Genomic DNA, 23,117 nt, shown 5'->3' with positions numbered 1-23,117 from the left:
AAGGGGGACCTTTGAGAAAGTATTACCCTTTCACATACAAAAATGTTTCGAGCGAATAGTTGGAAATTTAATATCCATCAAGCATTTGCGAAATGGGTCTCTGCTGGTAGGAAAATGTAATTCTTAATAAGAACATCTAGAAACCTCAATGCCTCAGGGAGTAAGCAGCAGGTAGTGAATGGCTCAACACCTTGAACTATAGCAAAGGTGTTGTGATTTCCAAGCATCTGGTTGACATTCTCTGAGAAGAACTGAAAGCTGAGTTGTTCCAGGAAGGAATCGTTGCTGTGCAAAACATAGTGAAAAGGGTGCATGGTAATCCCGTGAAATGGTACTCATTCATACTGATTTTCAGCAGGACAGAACTTACAGAGCACATTAAGACTGATTTCCTTCGCCTCAGCTTGTGGCCTTATCTCCCTAACCCAGTGCGCTGTTTTAGATGCCAGCTCCTTGGGCACATAACGTTTGGTTGTAGGGGAGAAGCCACTGGTGGAAATTTTGGTAAGATTGCCCATGAAGGTGTTGGTTGCTCATCCGCCCCAAAGTGTGGGAACTGCTTTGGGGATAATCCTGCCTGGAACAGGGTTCGCAGTGTCTTCCTTGAAGAAAGGAAGAACCAGAAGGTCAAACAACTAAACGTATCTCGTACGGTGAGGTGAAAACTGTCTTCAAGGCCATGCAGCCCCAGGAGTTTGCTGCCTCTGTTACTAAGCAGTCAGTTCAGAATACAGATGCTGCTACACAAACAGAGGTTGCTACTTTGGCACTAGTACCTGAGTTTGTCAATGTACTTGTGCTGCTGCAGTTACTTCAGATCCTGCATTTCCTCCGAGAATATCAGAAAAGACCGTGGCGCTAACGTTGTGGAGCTCTCTCCCTGCTTCTCCAAAGGTGCAGACTGGTCCACAGTCCATTGCTGTCCCTGTCACTGCTGCGGCTGTGGCTCCAAAGCCAACCCAGGGCAAAAAATGAAAGGCCTCTGCTCGTTATAGGATCCCCCCTAGCGGAAAGACAGGGTGACAGTGCAACCACCGAGCTTGATGGCTTCCACATTACAGTGGAACATTAATGGGTTCAGGACACGTGTGGGGGAACTGAAACTGGCTGCACAGGAACGCCTCCTCTGTCTGTGTCTACAAGCAACACATTTTAAAGCTACTGAAACCCCTGAGTATGGGGCTACACCCATAACCGAAAGGATGACGTGACTGGGGTCAGAGCCAAGGGACAGGTTCCTGTGTTTGTCAACAATGCGCATCACTTCTCTGCTCTCCCTCTGGCTACTAACCTGTAAATAGTTGCCATTGAAATTAATGTGTGTCAGAGAAAACTGCTTTCTCACTGTGTATACCTCAGCAAAATGCAGTAGACTCCGAGGCTCACACAGATCTTACAGAACAACTCCGGCGACCACTTCTCTTGCTTGGAGACTTCAATGACCATTTCATCTTATGGGGCTTGACCTTTACTTGCCCTCGAGGTCTGGTTTGTAGAACCACATGACCTCTCACGAGCTGTGCGTGCTCAACACAGGTGCTCACACTCATTTCTGTCTTGCTACTGGCTCATTCTCAGCCATTAATCTCCGTTTTTGCTTTTCAGAGCTCGCAGCTTCTGTTCAGTGGGAAGTCGTTGACAGTCTTCATTCCAGTGACCACTTCCTACTCCCCATTCAACTTCTGAATGGAGCGTTCCCTGAAGAGAAGCCACCAAAACGGACTGTCCACAGGGCTAACAGGACGCTATTCTAGCAGCTGACTGTGTCTGGGCAGCACGACAGTGTCCAAGAATAGGTGGACCACGTTATACTAGTGATCCAGCATGCCCCTGACTTAGCCATCCCAAAGTCCCCAGGTTCTGTTAGGGGGCTCTTTGGAACGTTGATGATCTGGTGAATGCCACTGACAAATCCACATCAGGCATTTGGCTTTTTGATGGTTTAAGTACTGTCCAACAGCAGAGAACCTCAGAGCATTTTGGGTTGCAAGAGCCAAGGCTCGATACGTAATTAAGGAGAGCAATAATAGGTCATGGCAAGCGTTTCTGGACTCCATCAATGGTTTCAATTCTTCTGCAAAAGTTTGGGAAGCCATCAGGACTACCTCTGGTAATCGCAGTCGTTTGCTAATAGCAGCAGTGCTGAATCAGGGATGCCTCTGAACAACAGCCAAAGACATCACACAGATATTGGCACAGCATTTTGCAAAAACTACTGTGAATAACAGGCAGCATCTGGCGACTCATCACTACATTGCAACTGTAGAGTGGGGCACGTTGGATATCAGGTCCAACAATGCTGAGTCTTACTACTACCCTTTTTCCATGTGGGAGCTGGAAACTCTTGATACTGCACCTAATCACGACCAAATCTGATAATGCATGGTTCGACATGTGCCAGCAGCGTCAAAGGAAATTCTCGTCGACAGTTTTAAAGTGATATGGCAGACAAGTCACTTCCTCAACTTGTGGAAAGAGGCAATTTTGGTACCTCGCTTCAAACCACGAAAGGACATTGTATATAACAGTAGTTAAACGAATATCGCCTTGACGAGCTTTATAAGAAAGACCTGACATGAACGGTTAATTATTGTCTGGTCTGGTTGTTAGGGCCACGCTACTCCTCAGACCCTCTCAGTGTGGATTCTGGAGATTTCGTTCCACTGTCGACTCCCTGACCCTTCTACAGGCAGCTGTTCAGCAGGCTTTCCTACATAAACGTCACTGTACCGGCATGTATGTTAGGAATATGAACTACTTGGAGATGCAGTATTCTCTCACAACTGCATCACTGAGGTTTTGTGGCCACCTCCTTATCTTCATAGGGTCTTTCCTGTCTCAGCGGTTTTTTCAGTCCTGACTTGAAGACACAATGTCTGATCGTTTTGAGGAGGAGAATGGTGTACCCCAGGGCAGTGTTTTAAGTATTACCCTCTTTGCCATCGTCATCAACAGATTCACGGCTTCTGTATGGAGTTCCGTACAATGGTAATTATTTGTGCATGGCTTTGCTGCTTTACGTTCTTCCTCTAGTACTGAAACAGTGACCCATCAGCTGCAGCTTTCAATGCAGAGGTTAGAAGAGTGGGCTAAACATATGGGTTTTCGGTTTTCTACATCTATGTGTGTGTGTGTGTGTGTGTGTGTGTGTGTGAGTGTGTTCATTTTAATCGTTTGTGATGATTTTTAATTTCCCTGACATGAATATCAAGGACACCATTTAACATTTTAAAAGAGTCAGTGTGGTTTCCTGGCCCGATTTTTGACTCCAAACTGTCGTGGTTACCACACCTGAGAGACCTGAAAGCCAGAACACAGAAGGCGCTGGATATTATAAAATATGCTAGCAACAAATCTTGGGGAGCGGAGATGGCGCATCTGCTCCAGTTTTATAAGGCTTTTGTGCGTTTACAGCTAGGCTATGGATGCGGAGTGTACAGGTCAGCGAGGCCTTCTTACCTGAACTGCCAAGCAACAAATGTGACGCCCTCAAAGAGAAAGTGATTTTATTGACATGTGATGTGAGAAATAACGAGATCCTGATCTATTCCCAACATGGGGTGTCCCGTTTCCAAAATATGCTTGGCTACAGCATGTTGGGAATAGATCAGGATCTCGTTATTTTACATAGGCAGGAGAAAGGCAAAAACCTCGATCTACTAGAACACCTGGAAATTACGACACATAGCGTGGATAATCAGAACACACTGAATGAACAGCTAACTGGTGATACAAACAACTTTTTCAAACATTTCACGGGTTTCTTTTAGTAACTACATTTTTAGCATTTGGCAGGATACCATCATTTCATGAGGTCCTTGGAACATGTATACCTCATCTGTTTGTATGGACATCTCTGTGACTTCCTTGTTTACTTGCGCGTGAGCTCACTCGCGTTTCAGTGTCGTGTTTGGCTACGTGGTGTGAGGTATCGACGAAGACGCACGGGCGGTTTACGACGATAGAGGAGAGAGCCATGTAGTTAGATGTTGAACACCATAGGCAACACCATTTTAGAGTTTTTTATATTTTGACGACTATGTGGGGATGCACCTTGGAAGACACGGCTGCAACAAGGGAAGTAGCCACGATGTTTTAATTTTATTATCAGTTTTATTGTGCCTGGTGCATGTTTCATTTTAGCGGGTTTTAACAGGTACTTTTACTTTTTATTATTCTGATGATGGAAGCTTGACTTCCGAAACGCGTCAATCTTAATGTTTTACGCTATAAACAAGTGGTTGAGCCGATATATTTTTTAACATCCCTGGATGATTTTCTATCGTCCGACACTGCTGGCACAACATATAGACCTTGACGTGTCACATGGACGCCCAGAACCTGGTAGGGGAATGTTCCACAGACGACAACTAAAAGCGACACACCAACGATAAGTTGTGCCCAACTTTTGCAGCACTTTGCCGACACGTCCTACCAGCTTCTTGTAAACCCAAAGTGCAACCACATTCAAACGGATGAAGTTGTTCAGCAGGAGTAGGTACTCGTCCGCAGGGCATGGTTGTACCCTGTTCACCTCCAAGCTGAGCACCATAATTACCAGCAGAGTCAGGAAAGAGAATGCGCAGAGAGGCCACCAGAGTGCTGAGTGCCATCTGATCAGGTGTTTCAGGAAGAACAATGAATAATTTGGGTGTGGTAGTATAGACTAATTAAAAAAAGTTCCACCCTTGTGTCTAGTTGTAATTGAATACACAGATGCTGCTCTTAGAATGTAACAAAAATAATTACACGCAGAGGGTGTTAAATGGTTCAAATGGCTCTGAGCACTAACTTAACTTCTGAGGTCATCACTCCTCTAGAACTACCAGGATTAGAACCTGCGACCGTAGCGGTCGCTCGGTTCCAGACTGACGCGCCTAGAACCGCCCGGCCACTCCGGGCTCGGGCATGGATATGTGTGATGTCCTTAGGTTAGTTAGGTTTAAGTAGTTCTAAGTTCTAGGGGACTGATGACCTCAGATGTTAAGTCCCATAGTGCTCAGAGCCATTTGAACCATTTGGAAATGATTTAGCTCAACGTTTATTTTCATAAATTCAACCTTTCCATTGCGTATCTTATCCTTATTTTTCTCTTTGTAGACTTCCCATGTCAACCAGTCCCCAGGAAAAAAAATGTAACTTAGTAAGATCCCAGAACGTTAATGGATAAGAAATGTATCTATTTCTGTTCAAAATGGTTGAAATGGCTCTGAGCACTATGGGACTTAACAGCTATGGTCATCAGTCCCCTAGAACTTAGAACTACTTAAACCTAACTAACCTAACGACAGCACACAACACCCAGCCATCACGAGGCAGAGAAAATCCCTGACCCCGCCGGGAATCGAACCCGGGAACCCGGGCGTGGGAAGCGAGAACGCTACCGCACGACCACGAGATGCGGGCCTATTTCTGTCGATTCACATTCAGGGGAAAGTTAGATTCGACTGACACGTCTCTTGACAACTAGAATGTGCAATGCCCTGTTGGCGCATGGAGAACATGCCATAATTGCAGCCGAAAGAATCTCTTCTAATAATACTGGAAGCTTGTAACACGCTACGGCATCACCACTGGCCCAATCTGCTGAATGTCAATAATACTACAAGCACGTATATACAGAGGTAATCTTCAAAACGTGTCTCCACAAAGGCGTGTGGGGTTTTGTTGAACGTCGATGTGTGTTCGAGTGTTATTGATACCGTCACGGATGAAAGTTGCTTCATCTGTGAACAGTACTACTGATGTTACCGGCGACAAAATTATAATCATCTACCTTCATAGCCTCTCGATGTTGTTGAATACCTTGTAAATTATAAGGACAGACACCACACATACACAATGTTCGCCATATTCTTGTAGGTTATGTGGAACACCGAAACGTGTCGAAATTCTACACGTGTTTGCTGAAGGGTAACATTCCGCTGTGTGAACGATATCGTATCAGCCACACGATGTTAATTTGCATGTACAAATGGAATACAACTGCTAGATGCTCCACCAGTCCTACACGAAGAAACATGCAGAACACCCTTTAATATGGTACTCTGGGGTAAGGAAATCCTATAACGATGTTCTCTGCATGCAGCAACTGCGTTTCCACTACAGAGCACGTATTCATATACTATAACGGCGTACTCAGCACTTAGAAATATGTGAGACATTCTTGAACGATAAAGAAGAAGTCTGCAACGGGCTACAGTCATAGCCACAGTTGAAAAATTTGCTATCTAAACGCAAGCACATCTTCGTAACTTGAACTTCACGATAATAATGGCTATTGATTAAATAAACCATACAACCTTCATTACCAAGGTACCAAGACGCAAAATGAAAACTTTTCTCTGTAACAAGCTGTACATCAGAAATATTGGATGCACATTATATGGAATATTTTATTCGAATTACTCTGTACCAACGCCCACTGCAATACGCTGTGTGCGTGTGCGTGTGTGTGTGTGTGTGTGTGTGTGTGTGTGTGTGTGTGTGTGTGTGTGTGTATGTGTGTGCGTGTGCATGCGTGCGTGCACACATACGTTCTGATAAATAATAGTAAAATGTAGTAAAATTAATTTCATAGGTGTTCGCTCAATCGTCGCTAGAACCAGATCATCGTGCCATGGCGCCAAGTCGGATGACGCCTTCAAAAGCTCGCTCGCGATGCTTGCTCAGATGGTTCCACGTCACAACAGCTCAGCACCACTGCCTTCCGAGGAGGGCGATAGATGTCGTATAGTAGAGGGGATGCGTCGCATGGAAGCCGACTCAGCCAAAAACTTACTGTGTCAAGTAGCTCCAGAGGTCCTGGACTCTAAACCAGACGAATGGTATGTAACATAGCGAGAGTGTAAGGATTTATAAGATACTGCCATTCTTCACTCTTCCCTCCATAAAAAAAGTGAAATTCCAAAATGAGTCACCGATAAACCAATTATGGTGAGCACGACAATCCCAGCCTAAATTGTCCCAGTTTGCAGCCGCAATAAAGATTAACAGGCTGCTGGGATTTGAAAACTAACTGCCTATTCAGTCACCGACTGTGTAATGTGACTACAGCATGCCTACTGGCAATGGGTCTCTGATCAGTCTGGAGACAAGAATGTAAGAGTAGGTCCGAAATTAAAAACAAGATGTTGAAGAGTTTCAAAACAAGAGTATTCTGAAATTAGAGATACAGAATATTCAACTAGAGACAGGCTTCACTGATGTCAAGCAATACTGATTGACACACAGTAGCTGTATGGATGCTTTCGTTAAGGCGGATTCGTATATGCCAGAGAGAGAGAATGCTGAATCGTAAGATACCGACCAAGGTGACAAAGAAAGTGACCACAGTGAAATCTTACCAATGGCTAGCGCAGTCAGTATTAGATGGTCACACTCGTCAAGCGAATGAGGCGGAATATGTACTCGAGCTACAGGGTGATGAATACTGTGACGGAGACGAATCTGTGTCGGTCGAGGTCGATCCGCACCGAAGCTTAAAAAATGATTGCCTTTGGAGGAGGCAACGGCCTTGTCGCAGTGGATACATCGCTTCCCGTGAGATCACCGAAGTTAAGCGGTATCGGGCGTGGCCGGCACATGGATTGGGGACCATCCAGGCCGCCATGCGCTGTTGCCATTTTTCGGGGTGCACTCAGGCTCGTGATGCCAATTGAGGAGCTACTTGACCGAATAGTAGCGGCTCCGGTCAAAGGAAACCATCATAACGACCGGGAGAGCGGTGTGCTGACAAGACGCCCCTCCAATCCGCATCCTCAACTAAGGATGACACGGCTGTCGTATGGTCCAGATGGGTCACTTGTGGCCTGAAGACGGAGTGCTTTGTGCTTTGCAGGAGCCGGTGCCCTGACCTTTTATGTCTTCGGAGGTGCCATACTCCAGTGCAGGTCCGGCGGCAAAAAAATCGAGTTGCTGCCAACTATGTGGAGGAACACGAGCCAAATCTTACCCGTTGTCCCACAGTGAACTGACGATGTATTTTGTCAACAGAAGTTTCTACATGAACGTTCTGTCAGTAGTGTGTGTATGCTGCTCGAGGCAGCGAATTCAAAGTCACATTGTAACCTGATACCCTGCCCACAATTCTTGGGCAGTTGCGCATGGTGTATTCAACCAGATACCAATCATGTATCAAGGTACTGTGACCTCTTCCCACGCCTCTAGGACAATTAGTGTCTCACTAAAAATGGCGGGAAAACGGTCGTCATGCGTCTATTGTTGGGCATATGAATCGTGCCATTGATCTAAGTTAATTTAAAGATTTAAAACTGGCTGGAAATCAAGTCCCCCCTCGCTATCTCCTCATCAGTCTACGAGTACAGGATGACTTAGAAATAATGGACTGGCCGCTGTGGCCGAGCGGTTCTAGGCGCTTTAGTCGCGCTGCTGCTGCGGTCGCAGGTTCGAATCCTGCCTCGGGCATGGATGTCTGTGATGTCCTTAGGTTAGTTAGGTTTGGGTAGTTCTAAGTCTAGGTGACTAATGACCTCTGATGTTAAGTCCCATAGTGCTCAGAGTCATTTGAACCATTTGGACAAATAATGAGGAACCAAATTCTATTTCTCCTCTCCCATTGATATAGGTCATGACTTAAAATTATTTGAAAATAAAGTCCCTCCTGCCCTCTCGCACTTTTCTTACTAGTTCAGCTGTGTGAACTCAGTAGTGATAAGATCATCATGAACTGCAGGCAGCAGATTTACAGCACTCAAAAATGGTGTGTAGTATTATCACAATGTATGATGTAAGACACTTTGACATAACAGTGTGATGAGGAAATTCGAAGGGGTGCAATTCAATTGCAATTATTTACTGATGTCACGACATTTTCTGTAACAACTCCAATACATGACCACTTCTCCTTGTTATCTATCATTTCGACAAGCGTGTACATACACCTAGAAGACATAATCAAATTTGCACTGTAAACAATTACCTCTAAACAACCACCAATGTATGACCACTTCCTATTGCTACCTATCATTTGTAAAGTCGAGTATGTACTCACACAAATTAAGTTTTCACTGCAAATCTCCAAATAACCAGCAACTACATAAAAATGACTTCGTACTGGGTTAAAACCAATGATGTGACTATAAGACTACATTGAGAAGGTGTACAACATAGGATTGTAGTAGACTTGTAAATAATGGTAGGGGTATTCGAGTTGGAGCGTTTCGACAGCCAAGTATTTAATGATGAATGATCATTAAACTGCACTGTAAGTAATATTGTTGTTGTTACCACCACCACTAGCATAGGATAGAAATGGCTTAGAAGTGTGCACTTTATTTCAAACAAACAGAAAGCACCCCATGGACCGAAACACTGACTTCTGTGGTGCAAGCAGTTGCACTTTTTGCTTTTTTTCATGTCTAATATTAGACCTTAGTGTAATAGTTACGCTGACTGCAAAAAACAGTGTGAATCAGACCCCTGTATTCCTTGAATCACTGTAGCCGCCTAAAGCCCGACCGCCGAGTACTGTATGGAGGAGTGAGTCCGAGGTCGCGTTCATAATGCCGCTGAACCAAAAAGAGAGACTGCTTTGTTCACTACCTCAAAGTGCGCAGTATCATACCTGTAGTTGGTGCTAGGGGTCTCTTTCCTTTGAACACTTCTATGTTGCGATTCACAAATGTTATGTGTATTAATGAAAGGAATGAACACGTCACTAAGAAGTGGCGAAGCGCTATTTAATTATTAACATCGCTATTATGCCTCATTATCTTTGAGGAAAAAATCTGTCACTGTTAACGTGAAAGAGTCTGCTTATTCTTCAAGGTGATTGGAATGATTAAATTATAAATCGAAATCCATTGACTCCGTTCCATAATTATTCTTCAGTATCTTACATTTCTCTGTGATTTTGAGGCATGATATTGAACATTATGTGTATGAGGCTGACCTATTACGTACTCTATTAGCGTAAAACAACGAGTTCTCGAACAAGATTTCAAAATATGTTTCGCAGACGTGGCCCCATCCCCTTTCCTCTTCCCTCAACATCAACATTCCTCGAAGAGGTGGTCTCTGGTTGTCACTCTGCTGAACCGTACTTGGCGCTCAGGCATTAGGCGGTTGCAGAGGGGTGGAGCGAGTGATAACCAAGTGACGTGCGTGAAGTTTAAAGGCTGTACGTTCAGAAGATCATAAGAGAGTAGTGTCAGAATTTTGGCCCAAATTTTCGCGCGGGATCGATTGCTGTCGCTGATACCTTGTTGTCGTGATTTCTTTTCCGCAAAATACACGGTGAATTTGATGTTTCCTTGTAAGGGTATTTCGCCTGTCCCATATACGCATCGTGCACACCAGATGGCAAGGTTTTGTCGTGCCTGGCCATCCCTAGGCTATCAGTAGTTGAGACATAATATAGTCTACCCCTGGGGCCTTTCTCTACTTAGGCCTTTAACCGCTCTATCAAATTTTGTCGCATTATCGTATATCCTATCTTCATCCACATCCTCTCCCAGTTCTATAACATTGTCTTCAAGTTCAGCTTCCTTGTATAGACCCTCTATAAACTCCCTCCACGTATTAGCATGTCTTCGTTTAGGAATCGTTTATCATCCGGACTGTTGGTATTAATACAGATGCTTCTCTTTTCTCCAAAGGCCCCTTCAGTCTTCCTGTAGGTTGTATCCATAATTTCCCTAGTGGTATGTGTGCTTCTAAGCTTACTTACACTGCTGGGCATTAAAATTACTACCCCAAGAAGAAATGCAGATGATAAACGAGTATTCATTGGACAAATATATTATACTCGAACTGACATGTGATTACATTTTCATGCAATTTGGGTGCATAGATCCTGAGAAATCAATACCCAGAACAACCACCTCACGCCTGGGCACTGAGTCAAACAGAGCTTGAATGGCGTTTACAGGTACAGCTGCCCATGCAGCGTCAACACGATACCACAGTTGATCTACATCTACATCTACATTTACATTTGTACTCCGCAAGCCACCCAGTGGTGTGTGGCGGAGGGCACTTTACGTGCCACTGTCATTACCTCCCTTTCTTGTTCCAGTCGCGTGTGGTTCGCGGGAAGAACGACTGTCTGAAAGCCTCCGTGCGCGCCCTAATCTCTCTAATTTTACATTCGTGATCTCCGCGGGAGGTATAAGTAGGGGGAAGCAATATATTCGATACCTCATCCAGAAACGCACACTCTCGAAACCTGGCGAGCAAGCTATACCGCGATGCAGAGCGCCTCTCTTGTAAAATATAAGTGTATATGGAAGGAAATTAGTTCATAGAACAATAAAACATTGTTCATTTCAAAAAGGTACGTGTTATTATACACCCAGCGATATACTTCTATTGTGATTTACTAGTAAACACCAGCTTGAGAACAGTTCCGACGGGACAGTTCCGACGGGACATATAAAGCTAAAAGTAACGCAGTCGGGAAATGTAAAATCGTTTGAGGAAGATAGCACGGCGCGCGCCTTGATGTTGTCATCACCAACTAGTCGAAAGGTGGCAAACAGTGTCGGCCTCCCCTTACGAAAAAACGAATGAGCTATCCCAATACTTTGCACGAAAATTTGTCACTGCACATCGGCCACCGTATACTGGGCGGTCCCCACGGATGGGTGTGAATGCAGATGCTCACAGTCAAATAGCCCACACACCACGCTGACCACGGCATCAGAGTAAACAGCCACGCTGATGAGACTTGACACGCAGATTTGTTAGCGTGTCGCTTTTCCAAGCTTCTACATTAAGTGACAAGTATAATAGTCAGTGTTAAAACAGACGGTCCAGTATGATGTATCATGCAGCGTAACTTGCTGTGACAGTGCGAGAGAGAGAGAGAGAGAGAGAGAGAGAGAGAGAGAGAGAGAGAGAAAGATATTGTTTATTACTCTGTAACGGTGGCCGATCGGTTCTAGGCGCTTCAGTCCGGAACCGCGTGACTGCTACGGTCGCAGGTTCGAATCCTGCCTCGGGCATGTATGTGTGTGATGTCATTAGGTTAGGTTTAAGAGGTTTAAGTAGTTCTACGTTCTAGGGGACTGATACCTCAGATGTTAAGTCCCATAGTGCTCTGAGCCATTTGAACCATTTTTTAACATACTGAAATTTTCTTTAGAGTTGCTTGGAGGTCTCTCTCTCCAGTCTCAAGAGCATTGATCTGATGTAGTAGACTCATTTTCGATCGCGCTGCTCCAGCGATAAAGCCAGAGTGAAATATCCACATCATTCCTTATATTTCATAAACTATTTCAGATATCGAAACGAGATTTTGGCAAATGATTGCAAATAAAGAGGAGAATATTTTACCATACGGCGATTATGCAAAATCTCATTATCCAGCACGTTATTCCGTTCACTGCGGATTTTTTCGATAAAAGAATGGAATTTTTGTGTGTAATCGATAGTTGGTGAAACTAGAAATGCTATGAGTTTTGGCACAACATCAGTAAAGACATTACACATTTATTTCTTACGAAGGATGTGCAAATTTTCTAATGTGTGTGAATTCCTAAGGGGCCAACCTGTGAAGGTCATCGGTCCCTAGACTTACACTCCTTAAACTAACTTACGCTAAGAACAACACGCACACCCATGCCCGATGGAGGACTTGAACCTCCGGCGGGAGGGACCGCGCAATCCGCGAGGTGACATCTCAAACCACGCGGTCACTCGGCGCGGCAAGGATGTGCAGTTTCATAAGGTATTGGCCTTATTTTTCCTCAGTTCCTCAATAGTAAACCAATGTTTCAGACTTCTCTCGCAACTGTACATCATCTTAGTGAGTTGACACTGGGTAAACTCCGCCAATTTTTGGCAGGAGAAAAAATTTAACAGGGCAACAAGAGAAACGTGTAGGCTTCACTCAAAGTCCGCGACTCATGAGGCTCCTTTGAAAGTTAGAAATGGTTAACAAACCAGGCGAAAATAAGTCACTGCATTTTCAGCGAAATTCCTTCTACATACCAACCAAGCAGAGGTGATAGCTCTTTTTGAATGGTCACCACGCAAAGGTGCCTGGACCGACTGTACTTAATATTTGCAAAAAATGTGAGTGTAGGCTTGAGTTTAAAACAGCACTTCCCCTCCAGTACTCATAATTTCCCCTACAGTGTCTGCCAGAACCCCCACCACTAACTGTTCTACCCACGTGTGCCCTGCCTATTGCGCATCTACCGGCCACGATATTCCCCCTGTGGAGTATCGCGGTCTCAGGCGCCTTGCCACGATTCGCGCTGCTCTCCCTGTTAGAGGTTCGAGACCTCCCTCGGGCATGGGTGTGTGTGCTGCCCTTAGCGTAAGTTAGAATAAGTAGTGTGTAAGCCTAGGGACCGATCACTACAGCAGTTTGGTCCCATAGGAACTTACCACCAAACTCCAAAATTTCCACGGTATTCTGCACGGACACTACCAAGGCGTAGTGAGTGTAGGGGCGGCCAGAATTGTAAAAACTCGATGCAGGTTATTTTGTGGATGTGGATGGTGACTGACTATAAGTGACTGAGTGTCTCTGTTGTGCTGAGATTGGAAATGAATCGTAAGTTACTAACATGTTCATTTACTTTTAAATTCCTATTTCTGACATGAGTGACATTTTTTGATTATTGTAAAATTTAATACAGGAATTTGTGAAAATTTTATTAAATTCTAAACTAAGAATTAAACACTGCACGTAGCGTTTCAACTTAAGTGGCTGTTTTTCTGGTATGCACATGGTATTAAATACTTGTTCTGTAGGTGCGTTCATACCTAGTAAACGGAGTAGGTATTGGGCGATGATCAGACAGTTTTTATCTTGTATTTGCCGTTCATTAAGTTTTTCGAACACCTGTAATCACCGTCGCTCCTAGTGCTTTTCATCTCTTCAGAACATAATGGTTCACGTAATTTGAGACGCAACTTACTTCGACGAATAAGTTACCTTCTGCTGTTGTCGTAGGCATCTGCAGAATTAACTGTTGGTATGTCTGCTACACGTCAACCCATTTCAGGCGTCCAGTTATATGTTTCGAATTTACTGTACTGATGAATATATTTCTATAGGTGCTGGTTGGAGCTGTGACAGGCGTTACGTATGTTCCTTACAAAATAATTTATGTCAGTTTGCCCGCTCTCCGCAAGCTTTTTTATCTCATTCACTGTGTGCAGAGTAATAGACTCGTTTACTAAGCGGTTTCTGCAATTTTTTGTCGGATCCACAAACAAGAGAGAAACTTCTGTAAAGCTAGTTTTGTCTCCACGATCATTTTCACGGAATCGTTAAATAACACAGCTTGAACGTTTACTAATTTTAGCCACAGCTCCGAGCATTCAGTAGAGAAGATTGCATTTAGTACTGCTGGACGGTTTTTGCGATAAAAAATAACGTTTCAATGGTACATACATTTGCAAGATTCTCTTAACTGCAGGCGAAAGTGCAAGCCATCTTGTTTTGCTATATCCTAAAATTCTATGTACTGCATCGTTGTCTCTTCGCGAAAATATCTGAGAGATTCTACACGCACTGTGCATATACAAAAGTACGACTCGAAAGTACAAATATATCTTCGTAGCAATTAATGTCCGCTGGTACAAATCTACTGATGTTTGTGTAGCGTGGTGCGCAATGTGTGCTGTGCACCCCACATCAACTCCTCCTAAGGCCTCTTGAAGCTTTAAGAAAATGTTACATTGTCCTTCACTCTGAGCACCAGAATTTACATTGGGCTTATCAGCACAAATTCCAGCCACTTCCTCTTGAAGATCGTGCTTTTCAAGCATGTCGATTAAAGTATCATATGTACTGAATGCAGTCTCGCGAGGTAAAATCAGGATATCTAATATTATTTCGTTAAATCTAGTTGTAAGATAGAAGTACTGCACCAGCATTGTAAATATTTTGATGGCTTTATGGTCTGAAATATATGTAAATGTGCAGATAAATTGGATATAATTAAGATATGCCGTCAGAGAGACTAAAGAATACGGCACAACCACACTCTATACAACAGCCTCGCTCTTAGTTTTCCCGCAGTGAAACTTCTTTTCAAATACTTTTTGAATTAATTTAGAAGTACATTTCACCAGTCTAAAACTCTGTGACTTACGGTGTGGAAGGCTCACAACCTTCGGCTCTTTCAGGTTGCTGATCGCTGTATTTCTCTCGTCGAAAGCATGTTGACAGTGATGTCGATGTACTTGCAGCGGTCACAGCTTTTTTATGTTTGTGAGGTATTAGATGGCGTTGTATATCGCGTTCGCCAGCGTGAGGTACGGAAAACGTCCCTTTGCATATATTGCGTCGTAAATCCGAAGGTGATTAACACTTCTGTAAAAAAGAAAACTCTTTTTGAAAGTCTTGCGTGAATTCAAAATTTCGGATTTTCGCAGTCGGTGGCATTGCTAAGTGGAACAAGCAGACTGCTTCACGGAAGTTGGAGAGACATGCAGACACAAGTTAACAAAATCTAGAATTATATTAATACCTTCAGCTGCTGACGGAAGTTGATATATATCAACGGGGACAGGTGAAAATGTGTGTCCCGCCAGGGACTCGAGCCCGGATCTCCTACTTACATGGCAGACGCTCTATCCATCTGAGCCGTCGAGGGCACCGAGGATAACGCGACTGCACGGACCATCTCGCGCACGCCAAATTCTCATCTTGTATGTCCACACACTACATTCATAGCGTCCCACCCCAACACACTCATTACTCGTGGAAGACAGTCTTACCAAGTCCCGTAAGAGTTTGGGGAATATGTGTGCATCCGCACAGAACAAGAAGGTCATGGCCGGTATTGCCAGAACTATATACGGATATGGATATGGTGTCTGTTCTTTCGGGTATGTCCGAAAGAACAGACACCATATCCATATAAGTAACAAGTTAACAGTGTCGTGTCACCGAGAGCGAGCTGAGTGATTTAATCCCCAAACAACCGCTTCGCGGTCTTGTTGATCAGACCGCTGCCAACTTCAGTAACTCTCAGTATTCGCTATTTTACTTATGCTAATTGTGTTGTATTAGAACACTCTTAATTCTGTATCACTATCTTTTCTACATTTAAAGGTGATCGACTTAATAATTCGCTTTCAAGAATGCGTGTTACACCTGTGCGAAATTTAGCCGATAGCCGCTGCGTGGAACGAGGCAGGAACAACCGTATGTTGCTGGCGCCAGTGTCAGCATTGTCTCTCTCAGATTCCCGCTCCAAGCAAGACCAGGTAACTTTCCATCCGCATCCCACGCGTAACAGGCTAGTCGGCCAACTTTTCGCGGGAACTGTACTGCCGCTTTTGCACCATACCTAAAATATTGCTATTGAAATGGGAAATTACTGTCTCTTAAGTGGCGTCAAGACTTTCCGGAAAAGATTGAGCCTAACGGATTTCAAATGCCTCATTCACTGGTTTGCCGTCCGTGGTGGCCGAGCAGTTCTAAGCGTTTCAGTCCAGAACCGCGCGACTGTTACGGTCGCAGGTTCGAATCCTGCCTCGGGCATGGATGTGTGTGATGTCCTTAGGTTAGTTAGGTTTAAGTAGTTCTAAATTCTAGGGGAGTGATGACGTCAGATGTTAAGTCCCATAGTGCTCAGAGTCATTGGACCCATTCACTGGTTTGATACACATAATTTATAAACCAATATTTGATACAAATTACATAAACTTCGTCATAGAATTTAATATAACATAATAAATACACTGTAATAAATCGAGCAATTACCCCAAGGAACAAGTTACTTTTTAAAAAATTATTTGCATTTATAAGGGCGATGTACTTGAGAACAGTATAATTGAAATGGAAGAGGATGTAGGTAAAGATGAAATGGGAGATATGATACTGCGTGGAGAGTTTGACAGAGCACTGGAAGACCTGAGTCGAAACAAGGCCCCGGGTGTAGACAAAATTCCATTAAAACTACTGACAGCCTTCGGAGAGCCAGTTCTGACAAAACTCTACCATCTGTTGAGCAAGATGTATGAGACAGGTGAAATACCCTCAGACTTCAAGAAGAATATAATAATTCCAATCTGAAAGGAAGCAGGTGTTGACAGATCTGAAAATGACCGAACAATCAGTTTAATAAGTCACGGCTGCCAAATACTAACGCGAATTCTTTACAGACGAATGGAAAATCTGGTAGAAGCCGACCTCGGGGAAGATCAGTTTGGATTCCGTTCAAAATGTTCAAATGTGTGTAGACTCTTATGGGACTTTACTCCTAAGATCATCAGTCCCTAAGCTTACACACTACTTAACCTAAATTATCCTAAGGACAAACACACGCACCCATGCCCGAGGGAGGACTCCAACCTCCGCCGGGACCAGCCGCACAGTCGATGACTGCAGCGCCTCACACCACTCGGCTAATCCCGCGCGGCTGTGGATTCCGCAGAAATATTGGAACACGTGAGGCAATACTGACCTACGACTTATCTTAGAAGATAGATTAAGGAAAGGCAAACCTACGTTTCTAGCATTTGTAGACTTAGAGAAAGCTTTTGAGAGTGTTGACTGGAATACTCCCTTTCAATTTCTGTAGGTGGCAGGGGTAAAATACAGGGAGTGAAAGGTTATTTACAATTTGTACAGAAACCAGATGGCAGTCGACGGACATGAAAGGGAAGCAGTGGTTGTGAAGGGAGGGGGACAGGGTTGTAGCCTCTCCCCGATGTTATTCAATCTGTATATTGAGCAAGCAGTAAAGGAAAGGAAAAATTTGGAGTAGGTATTAAAATCCATGGAGAAGAAACAAAAGCTTTGAGGTTCGCCGATAACATTGTAATTCTGTCAGAGACAGCAAAGGACTTGGAAGAGCAGTTGAACGGAATGGACAGTGTCTTGAAAGGAGGATATAAGATGAAAATCATCAAAAGCAAAACGAGGATAATGGAATGTAGTCGAATTAAGTCGGGTGATGCTGAGGGAATTAGATTAGGAAATGAGACACTTAAAGTAGTAAAGGAGTTTTGCTATTTGGGGAACAAAATAACTGATGATGGTCGAAGTAGAGAGGGTATAATATGTAGACTGGCAACGGCAAGGAAACGTTTCTGAAGAAGGAAAATTTGTTAACAGCGAGTTTAGATTTAAGTGTCAGGAAGTCGTTCCTGAAAGTATTTGTATAGAGTGTAGCCATGTACGGAAGTGAAACATGCACGATAAATAGTTAGGACAAGAAGAGAATAGAAGCTTTCGAAAGAAGAATGCTGAAGATTAGATGGGTAGAACACATAACTAATGAGGAGGTATTAAACAGGATTGGAGAGAAGAGGAGTGTGTGGTACAACTTGACTTGAAGAAGGGATCGGTTGGTAGGACATGTTCTGAGGCATCAAGGGATAACCAATTTAGTATTGGAGGGCAGCGTGGAGGGTAAAGATCGTAGAGGGAGACCGAGAGATGAATACACTAAGCAGATGTAGGTTGCAGGAGGTAGTGGGAGATGAAGCAGCTTGCACAGGATAGAGTAGCATGGAGAGCTGCATCAAACCAGTCTCAGGACTGAAGACCACAACAACAGCAATGCAAATGATTAACAGGGGCAATAATGTATAACTGATGGTTTAGCAATATGCAAGTTCCCCTGGATAACATGAACACACAGAACCCAATAATGCACAGTACAAACTTTAAAACCTACTTTCAGATAACAATGGACACGAGTCGTCCTTTAAAATAGAAACCTTCGGTTTGATTTAAACTAATAACATATATTGCTGCTTTAAATCAACAAGGAAATTTCCCTACATTCGTGAAAATACTGAGACATATTTTCAAAGAAATATTAATCTAGAAAAACGAATTTAGCGGTGATAAAACGGCGAATAGAACGGCGATGGAAGTCGCCAGAGACCTCGGGAAGCCCTGAAAGCTGACACTCATGGAGTGCCTAGAAAACGGACATGTCTAAAACAGACAACTTAACTTGCCCACAATACGGGTGAACGGAAATGCGGCTGGCGCCCTGCCTCGGCCAACGCAGACTGCCGCGGATATGTGGCGGCGAGAGAGCACATACACCGCGGCCGTGCTTAAGGCACCATGATGGGACGCTAGCGGGACCAGCTTGGCCGCTTCCATACGAACCCCGTCACCGATAATGTATACTATAAAGAGCCGCGGATGACAACTAAAGAAATGTCCTGTTACGAAATGAAATGGCATCTCAGACCATCATTCTTGGTTGTCTGTTCATATGGCTGGCGACAGTCGGTTTGACATCTCACTGCCGTTCGTCTCCAGACAAGTCTTCAGTCGGTGCTGAATTTGAAGCGTGGCTCACCACGCAAGACAATCCTACTCCAGTCAATGAGACTCCAGGCCGAATAGTCGTCTGGAGACGCCCCAGACATCAGTGGGATACCAACCGCCCACCATAGCGCCCGACGTCCAGGAGTGACGGTTGGTGGCCATTTCATATCATTTCATTTCATTGCAGGACCCCTCTGATTGCCATGCGCGGCACCCTTACGTCAAAGCGATGCGTCGACGGTGTTTTAGGCCCCATTAAGTCGTTCTTCATTGCAAGCCACCCTGTCCACAAATGTCAGAAAGGTAATGACCGCCCACACATGGCAAGAGTGTTTACTGCTAGTCTTCGTGCTTGTCAGACCCTACCTTGGCTAGCAAGCTCTCCGGATCTCCCTGCAATTGTAAGCGTTTGGACCATTGTGGGCAGAGCCCTGCTTAAACATCTGGATTCTGACTATCTAAGCACGCAACTGGACAGAATTTGGCACGATATTCATCACGAGAACATTCAACAGCTCTATTAATCAAATGCCAAACCGAATAACTACTTCCATAAGGACCTGAGGTGGATCAACACATTACTGACTCCCTCAATGTTTGAAGCTGTTTCTCTTGAATAGAACGACCATGCTTTTCTGAAATTGTTTTATTTTCCTGTACATGTTCGTCCTATTGTGACTGACAGTTCGAAATTTCTCACTGACACAACGTTTATTTATGTAAGTTTACTAGTTTGATGACTGAACAACAAAAGAAACGTAACAATAACGACGCCAGCAAAAGTTTCCTAATTGAGCAAACAGACCTTCAAATTTTCCACAAAGGTTCGAGATAACACACACACACACACACACACACTAGTAACAGTCCAAGTCAGAGACGTAATCTTCAGCGGTCGATGTACACGAGGTTAGCATCCGGAGTGAAATTGAACTTTGGGGCTGGTTCTAGCGCCTAAATAGCTGTCTCTACCCAATCAGATTTTCGCGCAGTGATACTTCTTGCAGGCCGTGGCTCGAGCTCCCTCTGCAGGAAGTAGTCCTCGGAATGTCTGTTTCCATTATCTTGTATGTAAAGAGCCAGTGTTTACCATGGTGCTTTTGGTACGCCTTGGACATAGACAACCCCGTTCTCTGTGGTGTAATTTTGGTTGCCGGCCATCAGGGGCTACCTTGGCTCCGGCATAGCATGTCTCATATACTGATTTCCATTCCATTCGGTTAATCATTTCGTGGGGGTCTAAGAGTGTACATCTTAGGTACGCAACAAATATACTTCCAGTTAACTGTTCCTGTTAGAAAATGTACTAAGGACGGAGCTGTAAGCTTTCAAGGTGCAATGTCAAATCATTGATTTAGTATGCTTTTAATATCACCATAATTATTTTCTATCGTTACGTGGTATATTAGACTACCCATGTCGTTGTAAGACTTTTTCACATTTTTTAACATATAATGAAAATTAGAATCTACAGAGAGTCTACAAACGTCTATAAAATATTAATAGTAACCATCTGTACTGCTATTTGCTTATAAAAGACTACTTTAAGCAATTTTAATTCAACTGTTTCTGAATCACACTTTGTTAGTTCCTTCACATCACTCGTTTTTTGCACATTTTGCATTGTTTTGCGGAAATACAATTATCCTCAAGATAACTTTTTTAAAATTTTTCTTAGCATTCACGTGTTACACATCATAAATATCTGTGTACTGTTTGATCCAGGCAGCTTGAGAGCATGACCATTGCGTTGATATTTCTGTAGAATAAGTTAAATGTAGGAAAGTACTTTGAAATTCTGTAGTGAAACACAAAATTTACCTTATTATGTAATGTGGAAGTTACTTTCTTTGGAACACCCATCTCGCTGATGGTAGTTGATGGTACAGTTTTCTCTGAACGTGATCGTGAATCAGAGTGCAGTTCACGTAAATTTTCCAGGTACTCAGGAACCGCATCTACAATATATTGGGGGACTGATGACCTTAGCTGTTTAGTCCCCCTTAAACATGCCAACAACCACCACCACCTACAATATATCTTACGTCTGAATCATCAGGTATATACATTACATCAAAATCATCGACGAACAAAAATGGCTCTGAGCACTATGGGACTTAGAGCTACTTAAACCTAACTAACCTAAGGACATCACACGCATCCACGCCCGAGGTAGGATTTGAACCTGCGATCGTAGCGGTCGCGCGGTTCCAGACTGTAGCGCCTAGAGCCGCTCGCCCACACCGGCCGGCCATCGACGAACATATACGTAGAATCTGAACCAGGAAGGTCTCGCACACACAGTTAACATCGAAGTGTGCATTGAAAACTCGTTCTTGTTTTCATGATAGTCATCCATGTATTGTTTGAAACAGCTCGTCCATGTGAGCAGCGAGCAATATCAACTCTGATGCCACACTCAAAAAATTTTGATTTCTGAATATCTATAATTAACTGCAATTCCGCATTAGTAATTTCGATCGGAGGGTCCCCCATCAAGCCAGGTAAAATAATACTGAATAAGATCCAATTCATATGGCTTAAGACAAACGCCATGAATGTTTTCGGAAACATCCGAAAGATGTAGCACGTCAATACGTAAATATATATATATCGAACTTACCTCCAAGTATTTTACGCCTGAACACTTTCCATTTACACAGGCTCTTTGATATTTTGCATTTGTTATAGTTTCACATGTAGGCAAACTTTTAAAATTTACGGTTGAAAGTAGGCAGTCTTCCAATAAAATCGATTCGTGTTACACGTACTCATATAAACAAATATCCTTCTGATTAGCTTGGTTAAACTCTCAATCATAGGGGAAATAGGTTCTCATTATCTTAAGTTAATCAGATTTAAGGTAAGTGCACACTTTGTGAGTTAGCACGTCAAGAAACTTTGGAAACCGGTAAATCGAAAATATCACTCTTGGTGGCATACTGTGACACTTGTAGAAGCTTTATATTTCCCCATATTCTATGTCACATTAGAAAGATGACATTGACTTAATTTCACTTTTTCTTCTCCATTATAACGGTTTTGTTCAAAAATGCTCCTGATCAAGAAATATCTGTTGCTAAGATTGTGGGAATACGATGGAAAATCTACAGAAGCCTGAAGTTAAAATTGCAACGCGGGGGGGAGGGGGGGGAAGGGGGGCACGGGGGAGGGGAGTGGCGTCGAGGGGGGGAGGGGTGAGGAGGATGTTGTACCTTAGTACATACCAGGGAGATGATTTACATCTCTTTACTTAACTGCACTTCCACAGGTATGACAAATCTCAGCTTAGCAAAATGCTAATTTTTCTTCAGCGCTCATTTCCTACTTCGATATTGTGCAACAAAACCACATTTACAATCTCAACGACTGCAGTGAGCTGTTGAGTCAACCGTACATAGCAATCATTGGCTCTGTGCAATTTAAACTCGCAGCGTTCCTGGCCATAGCCGCAGTGTATGTAGTAGACAAAACTGAGCGGTTTATGCAAATCTACAAAATTAGGATACAAACCATAGTCAATACTGTGACTACAACCAACACCTGGTTACAATATGTATTCTGTACCATTATAAGTCACAAATGGCCACTCCATACATTTTATGAGGGTTGGATCTATAATAGTGGCAACTATTTATTTACAGCTCGAACAAAATATATTCGTGTTTCGAAGTTTTACTTACCTTCAGAGTGGTCACCACCATTGTGTATAGCCCGTTGCCAGTGATGTGGAAGTCCTAGGATACTCTTAGCAGTGCCAGTTGTGTTGACAGCCCGAACGGCGCGGTCTATTGCCCGACCAATTTGTAGCAGTTCTGAAGCGAATGCCGTGCAGTGTTTCCTTCAGCTTAGAAATCGAGTTGAACTTACGAGGGCTTAAGTCAGGGGAGTG

General features: G+C 43.6%; 1 protein-coding gene across 1 annotated transcript in view; it reads left to right on the top strand.

The window, feature by feature from the left end:
- Nucleotides 1–6,676: 6,676 nt before the first annotated feature.
- LOC126191335 (uncharacterized) overlaps nt 6,677–23,117 on the top strand; it is an 85,559-nt gene continuing 69,118 nt past the window's right edge. Inside the window, exon 1 of the mRNA XM_049932170.1 lies at nt 6,677–6,827. Coding sequence (XP_049788127.1) covers nt 6,745–6,827 — 83 coding nt within the window. The 5' untranslated portion in view covers nt 6,677–6,744. The remainder of the gene's footprint in view (nt 6,828–23,117) is intronic.

The sequence above is a fragment of the Schistocerca cancellata genome, chromosome 6, assembly GCF_023864275.1.
Source record: "Schistocerca cancellata isolate TAMUIC-IGC-003103 chromosome 6, iqSchCanc2.1, whole genome shotgun sequence".
Lineage (NCBI taxonomy): Eukaryota > Metazoa > Arthropoda > Insecta > Orthoptera > Acrididae > Schistocerca > Schistocerca cancellata.
The sequence above is the reverse complement of the archived record's forward strand: the minus strand, read 5'-3'. Positions and strand labels throughout refer to the sequence as shown.